At 37.2% G+C, this 17,069-nt stretch overlaps 1 protein-coding gene across 1 annotated transcript in view; it reads right to left on the bottom strand.

Moving 5' to 3' along the window:
* Positions 1–17,069, bottom strand: part of GABBR2 (gamma-aminobutyric acid type B receptor subunit 2) — a 476,329-nt gene that overhangs the window by 355,316 nt on the left and 103,944 nt on the right. Inside the window, exon 2 of the mRNA XM_033069711.2 lies at positions 14,600–14,737. Coding sequence (XP_032925602.1) covers positions 14,600–14,737 — 138 coding nt within the window. The remainder of the gene's footprint in view (positions 1–14,599; positions 14,738–17,069) is intronic.

Below are 17,069 nucleotides of genomic sequence, written 5' to 3'. Positions count from 1 at the left end.
AGTCAGTGTAAGTCTTGTCCAGAAGGAAGGAAACATAGACCACAGAATAAGTTGAGTTGGAAGGGACCCATCAAGTCCACCTCTTGGCCCCGCACAGCACCATCCCCAAGAGTCACATCACGTGTCTGAGAATCTCATCCAAGTCATCCTCAGGCTGATGCACTGACACTACTTTTATCATCACCCTAAGTTCAGGTGTCGTCAACTAAATCTTCTCCTACCTCATGTCAGTGGTGCCTCACTGCGCAGCAAAACATTGAAAAGGTTTGTGTGACTAGAAAAACAGAGGATGTGAGGGACAATGGCTCCATAGCCTACTGGTTATGGCACTCTGAGGTGATTTTGACTGTCTTAGGAGAGAACAGTAAACCTTCAAATTTCTGGGCAACTGTTCTGGCTGTTTTATTTTCACAGTAAAACACCAGCAATCTCTTTACTACCTTATCTGCTGGAAGCATCTTAAAAGACAAACAGAGCTTTGTGTTAAGGCCTATCTCTGCAACTAAGTGACAATAACCTGCATCGACTAGAGCAAGGCTAAATAAAATGTACAAAAGCAAATTCTTAATATCCAGCATGTGGAGATAACTGAGAAAGAAAAGGAACTCCCTTATACACTTAGGAGTTCCTAAAATCAGTCATGAAAGTGATTTTTTTTTTTTCAATTGGTGTGTTGGTCTTCAATATCTAGTACTGGCTTAAAACCTCAGCAGAGGCATACAACTTCTTCTCTACTGAGTCCATAAAGTTGTTATTACAACTCTGAAGAGATTTCTCCAGATGACAATTAGACTGCAGAGCAGGAAAAAGGATTTGGTTAATAACGTTTCATTTTGCTCATTACAGCCACTTCCACAGAAGTCAATTGTGATGTTAAAATTAGAACTGCAGTTTTATACATGGTGATTCAACACAGTGAGCAGTTGCAGTATGATGAAAGACAGACATGGCTTCAGAAGTACCTGGCAAACACATACTCTGGGAACATCAGTGCTTTTTCAGTGTAATGAATACAAAGTTAGGCTCTTAAGCTCACTGTACAGCACACAGGGAGAGTTAAGTGCCTCGGGATGTGATTCAAACACATCAGGCATGCTAGGCATGGGGGTGCTTAGAGTTAGAGCAATGAGCCATTCCAAGATGAGGAGTGCATCTGAAATCCCACCCTCTGCAGGGCTTAAGCAGCAGGTTTCATAACTCCATGCTCTTGGGACAAAACCAAGCTCTAAAAATGCGTACACTTCATTCTTCTATTCACTTCTATTTTCAGGTAATTTTGAAAAGTAGGTATGCATATTATTCTATATAAATGTTGTTTAGAGCACCTGAAGAGAAGCGGAAATCCATTGATTCTCTTCAGTGACCCAGGTGCACACAGAGCTTGTGTTTGTATCACCAAAGAAGTTGAGACAGTACCACTTCCAGTCCCTAGAAATTAATTTCATGAGTGTAAGCACTGAGCCATGACCATCTGAGACAGCTCACTGCACCTTTGATGTTTAGCGGCAAGACAGAATTGCCTTCCTCAAAGGCCAAAAGCAAAGGAAGTACAAAACTAGAAATTGTAACATTGGCCACAATAATCTTGATGACAATTCAGAAAAGTGACATTTGTTTTGATCCCTCTTCAGATTTTTTTTTTTAATAGTAACTGTAGAAATTGCAGTCAAAGCTCCTGGCAAACTTATAATCACATGGGATGGGACCCCTCCTGACAGAACCCAGCATGGCATGGTGGTGGTTGACTACCAAGAAGAGATGCAGAGCAAGAGATATTTATACTCTGAAGCAGTGTAGGATCAAGGGCAAAGTCTGATGGTAAGTTCATGAGATACTGGGCCTCGAGGTGTCTTGGTATAGTGGGGTTACCAAAACTTATTTCATACATGGACAAGTCTGAGGCTATATAGAATTCAAGTGATGCACATTTCATTATTCATCTAGGGAGCTGAGGCAATAATATTACCCTTACTTTCTAAAAGCAGACCTCTTATAAATGGAGCTTTTGGGGAAAACATTCAGGTAGGATTTATGTAGTCTCTGGACAGGCAGCTAAGACTTCCAAAGCAGCACTCTCAATCACTTATTCTCAGTAAACATTAATTCTAAGATTTACTGCCCAGCAACCTGTTCCCTTTATGACTATGCTAAGAATGTCATATTCTGTGTGAATTCATTTGTGACTGGAGGCACAAGCTGTCTTTCCAAGGCGATTATAATACTGTAATAATCTGCCTGTAAAACAGTAGAGTATTGGGCAACAACATTTAAGGTTTCATTTTCCTTGTTCACATAACAAGTTAGACCGTTGAACTAACTACGAGATTCCCCTCTGTTGGTTCATCTGCATTAGTAAACATGGACCTCTGGACATAAAAATAAATGCCTGCTGTTCAAACGAGCAGTGTACAAGCCATGACTAATTGGCAAAATACTGCCTTTAAGCCCTCCTAGCACTGCTTGTGGCAATGGGAAATAGAAAAGTTAAGAATGAGGCTAACAGAAAGAGCAAAGCAAAGAATTATTTGTACAAAAATTATTACTCAGTTTTGTTGTCATCTGTTTCAATGCTTTAATTATAAAAAACCCACAAAAAACAAACACAAACAACAAATCAGCAACTTAGCTACATACCTTTTCTTAAAGCAACATTGCATTGCAGAATTCTAGATCTCTTATTGCGATCTAACAATTGGACAATGAATAGGAGACAAGTCAAGCCAGTGCAAGCATATTTGTTATGAGGAAGATTTGTGTTATAATTGAAGAAATGCCACCTGCCATCTTGAGTATAGTCCACGTATAAGAGGACTCTAAGATTATTATGGTTGCAAAAACTGTAGCTTGAGATCTCAATCAATAAAGGTGAGCAGTCAGGCAGTGAAACTCAGGGCCCCATAGTTACATCATTCTGCCCTCTGCTCTAACAAAGGAAAAAGATAAGAAACCATTGTCTGCATTTTCTCACTTCCTCCCAAGCTAAAACCAGCATAAAGACAGGACCTTATCACATTGGCATACAGACTTCCAAAAGCAAGGACAAAATCACATTGGTCACAAGAGTTTTCACAATGACAGCTCAAACAACTCATCATCAACATTAGTGTTAATGTCATTAAGCATTAGAAGATTTGGCAGCTGCAACGTTACTGAATTTTAATAGCTAAGGTATGAGACAGAATGAAATTTGCTAGGTAAAAGTTACATCTTAAATTTCTGTCTCTATAGACAAATTTCTTCCAGGTTGGTCTGATTATATGTAATTCTGGATTCCTGCATCAAGATCCACAAATAACATACAGGATTTTCTATAAAAGTAAACTCTTTGTTCTGGCCCTTCTTTCACTTTCAGATTTGCAAATCAGATTTCTTTTTAACTTCTCACAAGCAAGCAGAATAAAACAAAACAGGTTGAGGGCAAAACAACTGGAGAGCAGAAAGCCACAGGAAGAAAATTTCAAAACAGGTTGATTGTGTAGCACCCACTTATACATGCCAACCATAATTCTGGATGAGAATGAATCCTGATGCAATATAGGAGAATGCAATTACATTTATCTGAAACATACCAGTGCCCCACCAGCAATAAACTGAGCTATAAAAAAGACTAAGGACAGTTTTGGATAATTCTAAATAGGTATGTGGTATAAGCATATCAAATGCATGCATACATAGGTAGTTATTCAACTTCATTATTTAATTTTCATATTGTTAATAAGAACCGAACATAATACTGATCATCTCTATTGCTTGCTCAGTCACTCTGCTTTTCTCAGTAGCATCCTGAGCCTTGAAAACAGAAGCAACTAAAATTTGCTTATGAAACTAATTTTTTGACTGATTGTTGAAATTAAATGAGTGACATGAGGAAAATAATCTCTTTGGTAGAAGTATGCCTTTATAATTAAAAGCCCCATTATTAGCAAGGATGCATGTGTATGCCCCTTTCCCAGAAGTGATCTTTTCCTTGAAGCTGCAGATGCTCCCAAGCAGCTTAGTGGATCCAGTTTGTGAGTTCATTTGGAATCATGGAACAGTTTAGTTTGGAATGATGGAACAGTTTAGTTTGGAATGGACCTCAAGGATTGCCTAGTACCAAACCCACTTTCATGGGCAGGGACACCTTCTGCTAGACCAGACTGTTCAGAGCCTCCCTCCAACCTGGCCTTGAACATTCCCAGGGATGAAGCATCCACAGCTTTCTCTGCTCCAGTGTCTCACCCCCTTCACAATAAGAATGTTTTCCTAATATTCAGTCTAAGCCTACCCTCTTTCAGTTTAAAGCTGTTATCCCTGTCTCTCCATGCTCCTGTAAAAAGTCCCCCTCCAGCTTTTCTGTAACCTCCCTTTAGGTACTGGAAGGTTCTTATAAGGCCCTGGACCTGTCCCTTCTCCAGGCTGAACAACCAACTCTCTCAGCCTGTCATCGCAGGAGAGATGCTCCAGACCTCTGACCATCTTCATGCCCTCCCCACTGGAAAAACGCAGAAAACCATCCACTTTTGGATTGGTACTTGTAGACTATTTCAGATTGAGACTGCCATTGCTCTTCTACAAGCTTTTCAAAAGGGCTATGATGAAGAAATTTCTTGCCTTTTTTTTTTTTTTTTTTAATAGAACAAATTAAATCTTCATTTATGTCAGGAAGACTGTGTTTAAAATTAATACAAAATTGTGGCTCCCAAGCTACAATTGCAATATTTTAGACTGCTGGAGACCTGCCACTCCCCAATCACATGCATACTTACTCCCTTATCTGAATACTGAAGGATTTAAACAAACCTTCCAGAAGCTGTGCCACTAATCTTTTCACTTTCAGAAAGCAAACTGACATAATGAATCCACATCCTGATACACACTGTGCCCTCACAGTAGCTTAATTATAAATAATTATAGAATTTTTGTAGCTTAGTGTTGCATCATAACACAAACAAAGCTCATAGTGGTTATATTGCCAATCCTGCTGTAGTTTATTAATCAGAATGTGATGGGCTGTCTAATGGATAACAAAGTCTAATGGACTTCTGGAAGGTAAGGGAAGATGGGGACTACACTTCACTGGAGAAGCACCTTCTTTTACTCTGAAAATTGGGAGAAGAAGGTGCTGTGGTTTAACACAGAGGTCAGAAATTTCAAGCTACATATCTCCCAAAAATGAATTAAATCAAGGCAAAACAAGAACTCAAAGTAAATCTGGATTTGCAACTACAGTTCAGTACTAAAATCCCGAGAACTAAGATGACATTCTGAAAGATTGGAAAGGTGCAACTGTGGAACTATTTTCTAGTGCAAAAATAAGTTTAGACCCAGTTACTTAAGCTATCTATAACTACAAATTTTAAATGTAACGAGAAGGAAAGGGAAATGACATCATAAGTCAATACTTAAGAGCTGTGTAATATGTACCTCTTCTCAGTGTAATTCTAGGGGCAAACAAAGCCTCTTATTCCAACTACCAATTGTTTCAGTTAATTTTGTACACAAGATGTTTTTCCAACAGAGTCTGGAGGTTCTTAAGCTACACTGATAATTTCTGTTGTCTCTGACACTGAGAGTCTAGGTTGTTTTATGTGTGAGAGCCAACAATAAAGGAAAAAATGTGCTTCCAATCACTTCACGTTTAATTAAAACATAACTATCACTTGTTCAATTGGCCTAATTTTTCTCTACTTGTTTCAAAATTTAACTGATGCCTGGAGAAAGCATATAGCACAATCTGAAAGTCCCTAGGAACTGTTCTAGGTGTATCGAGTACTGAGAATTAAAAATTAAAAGCAGATGCCATCCATATTGGTTTCAATCCTGGATGAATCACATACCAAGAACACTACAGTGACTTTTAGAATCATGCCTTTAGAACAGCTTCTATTATGTGATAATTTGTACCTTACCATTTGCTTTGCTATAAACATATCACCATTGAATTACTTCTTTAATGGAATACAATTAATTTTTTTCTGTTTTTAAAGGTCAATAAATATTTCATTTAAATTTCAAAATTTCATGATAATGATTATTCTTTTTCCGATTTCTTGGTGTATTAGTTTATTCTTCAACTTATGCCCAGGAGCTGTTGATGCCAATTTTTTATTAATTAGGCTATTCCTCAAAATAAGTAATTAAGTAACTGCTGCCAAAGAGCATTCAGGGAAAAGCAGGTTAATTTACCACACGAAAATGCTCCTTGCTCTGTAATAGAACAGTGACATGAAGAAAAACATTCATACGAGAGAGAATGAAATGAAGAAGTGAATTTAGGGCTGTGGGAGCCACAGTATGAAGCAACAAAATTTATCATATCAATTTTGCCTTGACTTAGTTGTCAAGTTGGATTTGTTAGTTGTTATTATTACTTCTTGTTGTTGTTGTTGTGTTTGCCTTCTTGCTATGGACAAGTTTGTGTGTTTCCAAGAACAACAGCAGCTATGGCAGAGGGTGCCACTCCACATAAGGCCACTCAAGCCAGGCTGGTCAGGGGGACTGGAGAGAAAACAACCCCAGGGCTTTCCAAGCAGGCTGTAAAAAACAGGCCAGCCAGTTGGTTTTATGGAGCACACTCAGTGTTGCTTGTTTAAGAAACAAGTCACAGTAGTCACACTGATATGCAGTATACCAAAATAACAAATTCCAGCTTTGCCAAAATCTTAGGTGTAGTGAAAATAATCAGAAGAACCACATTTGGGGATTTGGTGGTAAAAGAATCTTGAAAGTGATTTCCTAGAATATTTGAAATATTGCAATAGTCAGAGAAATACAACATTATAGTCTGAACATCTTGGAATAATGATTGCCAAAAGTCAACCAAAAAGTGATAAAAGGATTTTCAGTAAAATAAGATACCTTTAAATCAATATAACCTGTAAAGCAGAAAAACCATATATAGATAGGCAGCTAATTAGCATCAGATCTCCCTGAGATAACTTTTAATGAGACAGTAAAAAGATTTGTAGAGTCAAGCATAGGGGAAAATGCAAGAGGCTGCTCAAAATTCAGTGCTGCAGTTGCTGAGAAATTATAAAAATGCCCCCACTAAGCAACGGGAGATTCTAGACAAGCCTTTGGGTCACAGAGTAATGAAACCAATAGGATTAATGAATCAAAATGTGATTCTTTGGGCTGGCATAACTGTGAATAAATCAAATATTATCATAATGGGGCATTAGTGCCGCACAGCTACATCCCCACAGATTTTATGACATTTCCCAGAAAAAGTCAAGTGAAAACACAATGCTAGAACAAAATTTAGCAGCAGTTTTGTCCAGTGGGTAAGACCATAAAAAAACCAAGACATCTGACAAGGTAATAGAAAATGTGTCATAAAAATAATCTCAAAACTGAGAAAGAAATAGGTGTTTCTTCTTTCAGCATGAAGAAGATGCTGAACTACAAGTGATTTTAGAAAGAAGCAAACCTTAAGTCTGCCTATCATATCAGGACAGGGGAGAGGAGAGAAGGAAGAGATGGGAACCAAAGTTGCCTCTCTACTTCCCGCTTCTAAAACCCCTCCAGAAAAGACAGCAGCAAACAGCAGCCTGAGGGAACACTAAGGGATACCTTTGTAGCAGGGAAGGAAGCTCTGCAATAGCTGCAAGGTGCAATTCCGAAACATTTTGGTAAGTAAGATTCTACCTGGCAAGTCTATTCTAGCTGTGAGGCTGCAAAAACCACATGAGAAAAGACTTCAAATCTGTTTTATAGAAATGAAAAGAAAAAAGAGCAGAGGAAAAAAAATCCAGCAATATAAGCAGTGAGACAATAAAAAATTACATGGAGAGAAAAAAAATCCCTAAATATCAAAGTATGTAGCCATTATTTATTCTAATTATAAATTAACCTGGACATTTTGAACACCTTACCAATAATGTGAGTTAGCATTTTAACACAAGGCATTGTATTTGAAAAACAAAACAAAAAAAAAAAAAATCAGTGCTTATGTATTACACTGTGTGTCTGGGATCTTTTTAATATATTTTATTATTGCTCAAGAGACCATTCAGATTCAGACAGAGGGAAATTCAGACAGAGGGAATATCTGATTTGTTCAGACTTAAATATTTTCCCAAACACAAATTATACTTCAAGATAAAGTGACACCCTTGCCTATTCAGTGTGTGTCTGTTCCTGAGATCATCATTCATTCATTTCATGTTATTGATCCAACACTAAACAGAAGTGATTGAATGAATATGTGCAAACAGCTAAGAAGAAAACTAATAACAAATGGTTTGGGTTTTTTTTCTGCCAGAGCATGCAAATCATTTTAGAATAAATATACAGGTTCAGCCTTGAACTGCTTTGACCTAACTCTAGAGCTGTATTAAAATACCTTTATTCATGCTTTATGTAGTGAACTGAACTTTAGACATTAGATCAAAGGCAAAAACTAGGCTATGTATTGTAGTTTTGATGTTTTCTGCAGGACGAACAAGATGGAAAAGAATCGCTACTCATATTTAAATAAAAGTGTACACTGGATAGAAGCCAGTTTCAAACTGATGGAAAGACAGGTTAAGCCATAGAAATCAATGTCATACATTTAGGCAGAAAGTGAAAAGAAAAGAAGGTCCTAATAAATCTTGCAGTGCATTTGAAATTTAGGATGTGCACTTCTCACCATACCTGAGCCTGAAAATTTTCTGAAAATTTCGATTTAAACTTCATGGACCACGTTTCTGCTCTTAACAGCAAAGTGATGCAAATGTCTCCCCTGGGGAGGAAACTGCAATAATGCACTGGGATTCAGCATCGCTGTGAAAGGACTTGTGTCACTAAAGTAATTTTTTTTGCCCTAGACCAGTCTTGCCTGCTGTACTGCCACATTCATTTCTCTAAGCTGAAAGGTGAACATACAACTGCTTCCAAGCCAGCTCTACCTTGTGCACGTAATGCATCTGTCCGCACACTGAGACTCACAGCCTAATTAGCAGATATGGCACTGATCATCTCTTTCAACTCCCCATGCATCTTCTTCTCCAGCAGCTACTGCAAATCTCCAGGAGTGTTCATCAATAATGGCAGGGCTCCTGCTGGCATCTTGTCTCAGGGGGAGGATTCGCAGAACTAAAAGGTTTGTCTCCCTACAAATTCACCATAGCTTCTTTTAAATGAGGAGAAACTTCACATGAAACTCTGCCTGAAGGTCAGACCTACTGTGTTTTCTTCCTGTTCAGGAGCTCCTGGGCATTCCTACAGAGAACGAGCAAAACTTCCTTATGTGCTCAGCTAACTCCTGAAAGCAGGACCAGAATGTCCTCAGGTTTGCACCTTATATAATAAGACCTCAAGAGGTGCCTTTCCCTCATGCACTTTGTCTATTAAAAGCACAACACAAATACAGAAAATCTATAAAATCCCTCCCATCCCAGGAGAAAAAAACTAGAAAAGCAAAAGAAAAAGAAGAAAAAAGAAGATTATAATAGTGAATTATGGGCCAAAACCACAAAGATTTTAGTTTGTTGGTGCATCAGGTCATATTCCAGTGGGAAAAAGGGCTCTTCAAGAGGGACTGCCTGCATCACATAGATAGAAGTAGCTAATCTTCTTAGCCAAAGACTAGTTTAAATGCCCTTTTCATTACTCAAACTAATAATACATGAAAATTGTGCAGTGAAGGCAAAAGTAGCACAAACTCACTGTACTGGAATAAACATGATGAAGAAGGCTAAAAAGAAAAGAAAACACCACGTTCTTTTATCAAATGTTTATGTGTTCATGCTGGAACTCCATGTAACAAGTATAAGAATTTAGAAAATTCAGATATTAACAAGAATAAATTTAATTCAGTGGCCAGTATAGGAATCTCTGTGATGACTTGCAGTATTTTCATGTTAAACCACATGACTTTAACCTGAACATAGCTGTGAAATTCTGTGTAAACAATAATTTTGATGAGTAACAGACACCTAGTAAAGCTTGGTTTCTTATAGATACATGTGCCCTAGGCTTCTACAAACACACAAACACGTACCTCAGCTCCTACTTCACACCCTTCTGGGTTTCACCCTTCCTCTGTGGTTCCTCAATTTTTTTTCCACTGGCTTTTTAACAATCTTCTCTATCCAGTAAATTACCTTTCCATAAACAGCACATGGAACACGGAGAGCAACACTGCACGGCTGGCCCTAAGCTCTCTGTGCTCATGTTGCAGCCTCTTCTTCATTCATATGGACCCCTGTCCACAAAAGCTCATTTCCACAGAAATGGAGATAACAGTCTTTGGGAAATCCTTAGTTAAAACCAGGTTGTGATTGGCCTGTGGTCAGAAATTACTAGGAGGAACTGACAGTGGAATCACATCAGCCTTGCTTCAGAAGGAAAAGAAAACCTAGGAACATCACTGCTTTTCTTGAACAGCAGCAGCCTTTTCAGAGATGGGATCTTGAATACCAATGGATCTCTGGGACAATAAAACAAATCTCAGGGTAGGCTGTTTAATATCCAATCACATGAACTGAGAACCAGGAATTTTCCCTTTCCAACACACGAACTCATCATATGTTAATATGCCCAAGAGTAAGCAGTAATACATCATGATCAGGGTACCTATAATTTTGTTAGAAAACTTTCCAACATGAGATGCTGAATCCAAAATAAGGTTCCTCAGTTTTGAATGTCATTACGATCTAATCACTGTATTGCCTGAAGGATTTACTTGCCTAGAAGCCAGCAGTTATGACTAGATTACATAAAATATGTAGAAACAGAGGATATTCTGAGGAAGTACAAACATTTATACTTTGTTTCTGGCAGAAGCTTATTTCCAGAGTTAAATGAAATTGTAAATTAAGCAGGCTGTAAGAGAATGTCAGTGACACAATGGAAGAAAAAGACAAATTTCCAAAAATCGAGAAAGAGGTCCACAGATTAAGAGAGACAACCAGTGTGGTCAAAATCCTCATGCTGATTAAATGTTTATGTTAACAAAACAGTTTGGAAAAGTGAGAGATGACAATGGAAAAAAAACCAAGAGAAACAGTAATCTATGTAAAATAGATACTTTTGCCACAGTAAGAAATTCACATGGAGATAACAGTTGATGGATATACTGAAATAGAAGAGAAAGACTGAATAGCTAATTACCTCCTCCATTTTACACTAACTGGATACTAGCAGGAATGCTTCAATGCACAGAATAAAAATACAAAACTTGTCTTTTGCAAGATATTAAGAGATACTATTCATGATTCTTCTTCACTCTTGAATTGCCTTGACTGCACATTGAAGGAGAATGGGGATAAGATTAATATGGAAGAATTTGACATTGATGTATTCCCCCTACAGAACACCAACTGCCCAGTATTATGCCTTCCTGCCTTTAAGGCTCAATCTCAAAGGCACAGGATATTATTGGCACTTTTAAACTAAAACACCAAAGGTTCAAACTGATTCCACTCTACAGTCTGGAGATCAAAGACGCACATGCAGCCTCCAGCACATATTCAGACTGTCACTCAACAAAGGACCGCTGGCACACAGAGATTCCCCACGGAGAGCCTTTTAATTCGAGAGGCTAAGGAATGGGTGCCTGCATTTGTCCTACTAAGAATCTGTTCAAAGAACATTTTCCAAGTTGTTTCACCTAGCATATCTCAGTGAAAGTCCTTCAGGATGACATAAGTCTTTGCAGACTAAAACAACTTGGTCCTTTCACAGATAAAAAGTGCTCCATTAAAAATAATTAATTTTATTACAGTAAGAGATAATTAAATCAGCCAGCAGTTGAAGGCAGCTAATTGAGAACACAAATTCCCTTTCTGCTGCTGATCATAACTAAATCAGAATTTGTCAAGATGGAGAAGGAAAAGTACCTGTTTTTCGATATGACATGGAAATAAGACATCACCTTCATACTGAGTCTTTTCTCAACCTCTATAATCTTCCCTATTTCACATTGTTGCAGGCCATCAGTGACCTGATTTAACCAGTTAAGTAAAAAAGACACTATCATTATCAAAATCATACAGTAAGGAGAGTAGAGACTGAAGCCACCTTGCAAGAATCTATTTCTTTCCCCTCCCTCATCATTCCTGTAACTGCCTGAGTAGAAACTGCAATATGAAAATTTCCAGGACCTTTATACTCTTGGCCTTTTGTTTCATTGTTTGGTTTTTTTTGGCAACTTCTTATTGTAGAGAATGGAGAAGAGGCAGAAAAGAAAAATTCATCCAGAGGAAAAGCAGTCACCCAGTAACTTGGAAATCAGGGTTAAAAGGCTTTCAGAATGGTTTTGCAGTCAGCAAGCCTCATATTATACTTGCTCAGGAAAGTAATTTTTTCTTTTAGTTTTTATATTCTATTATTATTTTTTCACCCTTATTTTTCCCAAGACCATCAGTATCATCCTGCATTTCTCTTGTGTGCAAGAGAATCACCACTTTGCTGAACTCATGACACCTGTGTAAATCAAATCAAATGTTCCTGCTAGGGTTATGAGCTTTGTTTTCATGACTGCAGGCACAAGGACAGGGACAAAGCTTTGGAGTCAGACATCCAAATGAAAATCCTCTATTCAATAATACAATGTCAGGTTAGTTTTTGTCTCTATGCTGTTTTCCCTCTTCCTGACTGCAACATGAAATGACTTCATCATCCTCATGATTTCGAAAAAAAAACAATTTGTGTGAGTTCGCTGTGATTCCTTGAGGTGAAGTTTCAAGTTTTGAGGGAGGACAGCCTTGTATTTTATCAGGCTGAATATTATTGCTCCACTTCAGAGAAATACAGATTTCTATCTCCTTCTATTCAAGTTATGCTTTTAATCAGAGACACTTATGACAGTGGATCCTGAGGAGTGGAAGGATTTGTGCTCTCTTTCCCTGCTATCTCATACATGCTACATCTGCTGATTTGCAGATACACATATTGTTGTCACTATATGACATAACACAAACAATATTTAGATTATTGCCATTGCTGCATTTACTAAGCCTTGCCAGACTTCCCAACCATGCTGTTATTTTTGGTTTTTTCATCATTCAGTCAGTCAAGATATAAAAACCTGACATAAAGAGCAGTTTTGCCAAGTGAGGATTCATCTAGTGCCCACAGGTTACTAAGCCCAAGCAGTCAAGAACACCTTGATGATCTGATATCATAAATATTGTTTAAAACATAGTCATAGCAGTTAAACACAGAGAAATAAATGCTCTCTGGTAACAATACTTCATACCATTCCATAATTGAACATATATATTGACAAATCCAGGAGTTTAAAAGCTTTCTAATCACCCTTCCTCAGACTAAGCAACTTCATGAACAAATTGATTTCCAGATTGTATCAGGCAGAACTTGACTACAAATGTAAAGATTTTTAGCACAATGAAATCCAGCTGTGTAAAACACCCTACATCATAAAGAAATTTCATGTGACAAATTCAAAAAACCAGATCTCTGGGCATATACTTCATTACAGGTCATGAACTAGGCCAATTTTAAGAGAGAGTGTTAAAGGCTAGTTTCAAGCTTTGTTATTTTCTTCATTTTCCCCAGAGGCACAATATTATTTGGTTTCCACAGAGGAATTGTTTTTTACATCAGAAAAAAAAAAATCCCAAAACAGAGGAAAAAATATCTGACCTGACAAGTATTGCAAACACAGTTAACAAGCTACTTTAATTATCCTCCTAAGATTTTCCCATTTGTACTCTGATCATCCTCTTCTTCACAAACTTAATTATGCCTCATTTGTTCTTGCTGCACCACTCTCAGTGAGTATTCCAGGTGGAAAAGAGAAGCCTGTTTGTAACTGTAACCACAGGTAATTGTTATATATTTTTCCATTTCGCTATAGAATAATTTTGAATTTTTCAGACAAAAAAATATACAGGAGTATCTGGGCAATATGAACACTGAGTAGAAAGCCAGGGTATTTCCACATCAGAAAAGCAAAACTCAATGTCTATATGATCAATCATCCATCTGAAAATTTTCGCTATGCAGATGACTGAATACATGAAGAAAATCATGCTGTTATCATCTGCATTTTAGAGATTAGTATTAATAAATTCTGATTCCTCAGCAGAGGAAACCTTTCCACAAACTTGACCTTTGAGAAAGTCAGAAAGAAGAACAACTGGGAATAAATGTGCTTCGTGAGTTAAATACTGAGACATGAACCCAGTCACTATTTAGAATTTATGCACTTCCAGCACTTTTAAAGTGCATAGGAATTACTGCATTCTGACTGAGTACAGACTGAGTAAATACCCTGAAGTACCATAATTTAAGGCCTAATGAGTTGTTTCTTCTGACTTTTCAAAAGTTCTAGGTTATCCCTTCTATCATGCTGAACTTGATTTCATCTTGATTTCACCTAGGTTGCTTTTTGAGACACATCATTTTTGTTTAATTAACCTACTGAGACTGCTGCCTTGAACTCACAAGCATTTTTGGGTACAATGAAATGCCAAGCCTTAAAATCCAGTACTACATACAAGTAACTAATGTTTACACATAATTTAACTGGCCTTCAAAACTGAAACATAAAAAGTACACAAAATGCTAAGCTTTAAAAGCATCAAACCTAAGTTTCCAATTTTTTAAAAAAAATCCAGAGACACAAGACAGTCAGGATTAGAATATATTCCATTCCATGCCTTACCTGAACCAAATTCCATCCCTTTAGAGATTCAGCAATGATAGAAGTAACTGTTGCACATACACCACCAAAAACCATCAGATGATTAGGTCCATACTTTATTGCATCATAGAAGGCTTTGAGTCCTTTTGCATTGTCACACTGGAGAAAAAAAAAAAGAAAGAAAGACAATATTCAGTGTCACATATTAATTAACTGAGAAATAAACTGTCGAGCAGTTGGGCAGGGAAAAAAAATTAGAAGTTCTACAGACATAAACATAAGACCCAAACATGAAAAATTAGAGCACTCTCTTCTGGATTCCTAATGAGCCATAGTAAAAGAGCAGCAAAACACCTTGTTACATTCAAAAACAGAATTTTGGTACCACCATTTGACGAGTAACAAAAAAAGTCCGGTAAGAAATGCTTGATCAAAACATCTAGAGCTACCACTTCCCAAAGCAAAATTTGGAGTGTAGCACCAGATTGTCAGCAGGCCTGCGTATTTGAAGGAAAGTTTGACCCTACTGATGGTCTCTGTAAAAAAAGTTCTGTCTCTAAAGAATACTCCTAAGGAGCTTCTACTTTGACTAAAAGTCCAACCTCAGTATTCTGTGCAAAAATATATAGCAAAGAATTCATTTGGAAGGATAACACAAAGTTTTCAAAACATAACAAAATATTCTTTTGAAGTGCTAAGAATTAATTGTTCTGCTCTCATAGCTCACAGAGCTTTGAGTGGAAGGGTGAGCTAGATGACATTCTGAGGTCTCCTCCTGACCTGTTCTTGGCTTCCCTGATAATTACTCTGATCATTAGTTCAGGTGTAAAGAATTTTACTGTAAACTGAGACCAGGACTGAAAATTAAGAAAAAAAAGGGCTCACACTTGTCAGTATTGCAAAAGATGTATCAATCCTTGAATAAAGTACATTAATAATTGCTAATAACCCTAATTCCTAAGCTTGCAACAGAGTATTAATAAACTATGTGCCTGAAGGTAAGAATTTGATTCCAAACCATACTGGAAGTCAGAAGTACCAACAGACTACAATAGCAGCTGCCACTGCTCCACCAATGGCCACTCCTTTATCTTTTTGAAACACAAGTCTTCTGCTCTCTTTTGCCTCCTCCACAGTCTTCCTTGAATGTACTCTTTATAAGAACTATCACACACCAGCCTCCAATATTTCATTATGACTATTCAATAAAGCAGTTCATTTACTATCAGCATCCAAGTAGTAATTGTATTGCATTCTGAAGAGAGAATAAAGATTTTGACTAAGAAGTTTGGAAGCTTATATTAATCTCCTTACTGAATTAATATGCTAAAAGAAAAATTATTATATTTGCATTCTATCTTCAAGAATAGAATTATTGCTCCCACTTATTCAAAAGCATACAGATATTTAATGCATAGACTCTCTTAAATTGCATAATATAGCCCAATACTTTCCTTCTTAACACAGAAAAAAACCCAAAACCACTCAGTATAGCAGAGGCTCCCCTGTCAGTTTAATGTGTTGCTGACAAGCTCACATTGTGAGGGAATTAAAACTGTGATCAATGGAAGAAAAAGAATTCTCTATTCTTACTCCTTCACTCCCTGCTTAAAGATCACTTTATTCGAAGTGCAACCAGAAGGCTCAGCTACTTCTTGAATTTATAAACAGACAGGGACATTAGAGCTTTGGGTATCTGCACTTAATTGACCTTTAGCCAAGTCTTTTCCCTCATCTACCATATCATATGATGCTGCAGCAGAAGAGATTGCTGAACTGGTTTTCATACTAACCTAAAACCAGGTCCTTTTCTTTTTTTTATCAGGTCACATTTAAAATGTATCACTAAGTAGCAGTTTGAGAAGAATACAAGCCATACATGAAATAAAAATTATGTTAATAGTAAAATAACTGTCCAAAGTTGCAGCCAGTGAAGGGCAATGTACATGAAAAGTTATGAATAAATTATAAAGACTTATGGCATGTTATCTGAATTAAAATTGACACTAATACCCACCCTTGCATCACAAAAAACTGATGTATTTTTGACTATTTGCCTACAAAATGTTTCTCATTGCAGTAAACATAAGAAATTATGGGTTGCAGTAGGTCAGCTTGCTGGAAAGAGTAGAATTGGTACAAGGTCTTTCTTCTTTATTTGATTTTTCATGGTTATGAATATACTAGCATGACAACAACCCTTTTTCAATCACACGATAATTCTCTTGGGAAGGTATGCCAAAATGTTTGTTCATGTCTCCCAAAGTGAAAGAGATATCATGTTGCAGAGATATATTACTGATCAATCCTACAATAACACCTGGGCTTCTCTTCAATGTGATCCAGTTAAAAACCTACCATGTTTTCACCTTTGTACTTTCCTCCTGACTAGTCTCATCTCTCTCTCTTCTAAGGCACCATGAATGATTAGAGTAGACTCTGCCTATTCCTTGAGCAAAACTGTCCCAACAGTCTAAAGCATGTCTCAGAA

This window comes from Catharus ustulatus, chromosome 1 (assembly GCF_009819885.2).
Source record: "Catharus ustulatus isolate bCatUst1 chromosome 1, bCatUst1.pri.v2, whole genome shotgun sequence".
Classification (NCBI taxonomy): domain Eukaryota; kingdom Metazoa; phylum Chordata; class Aves; order Passeriformes; family Turdidae; genus Catharus; species Catharus ustulatus.
This window is presented reverse-complemented; position numbering and strand designations above follow the sequence as displayed.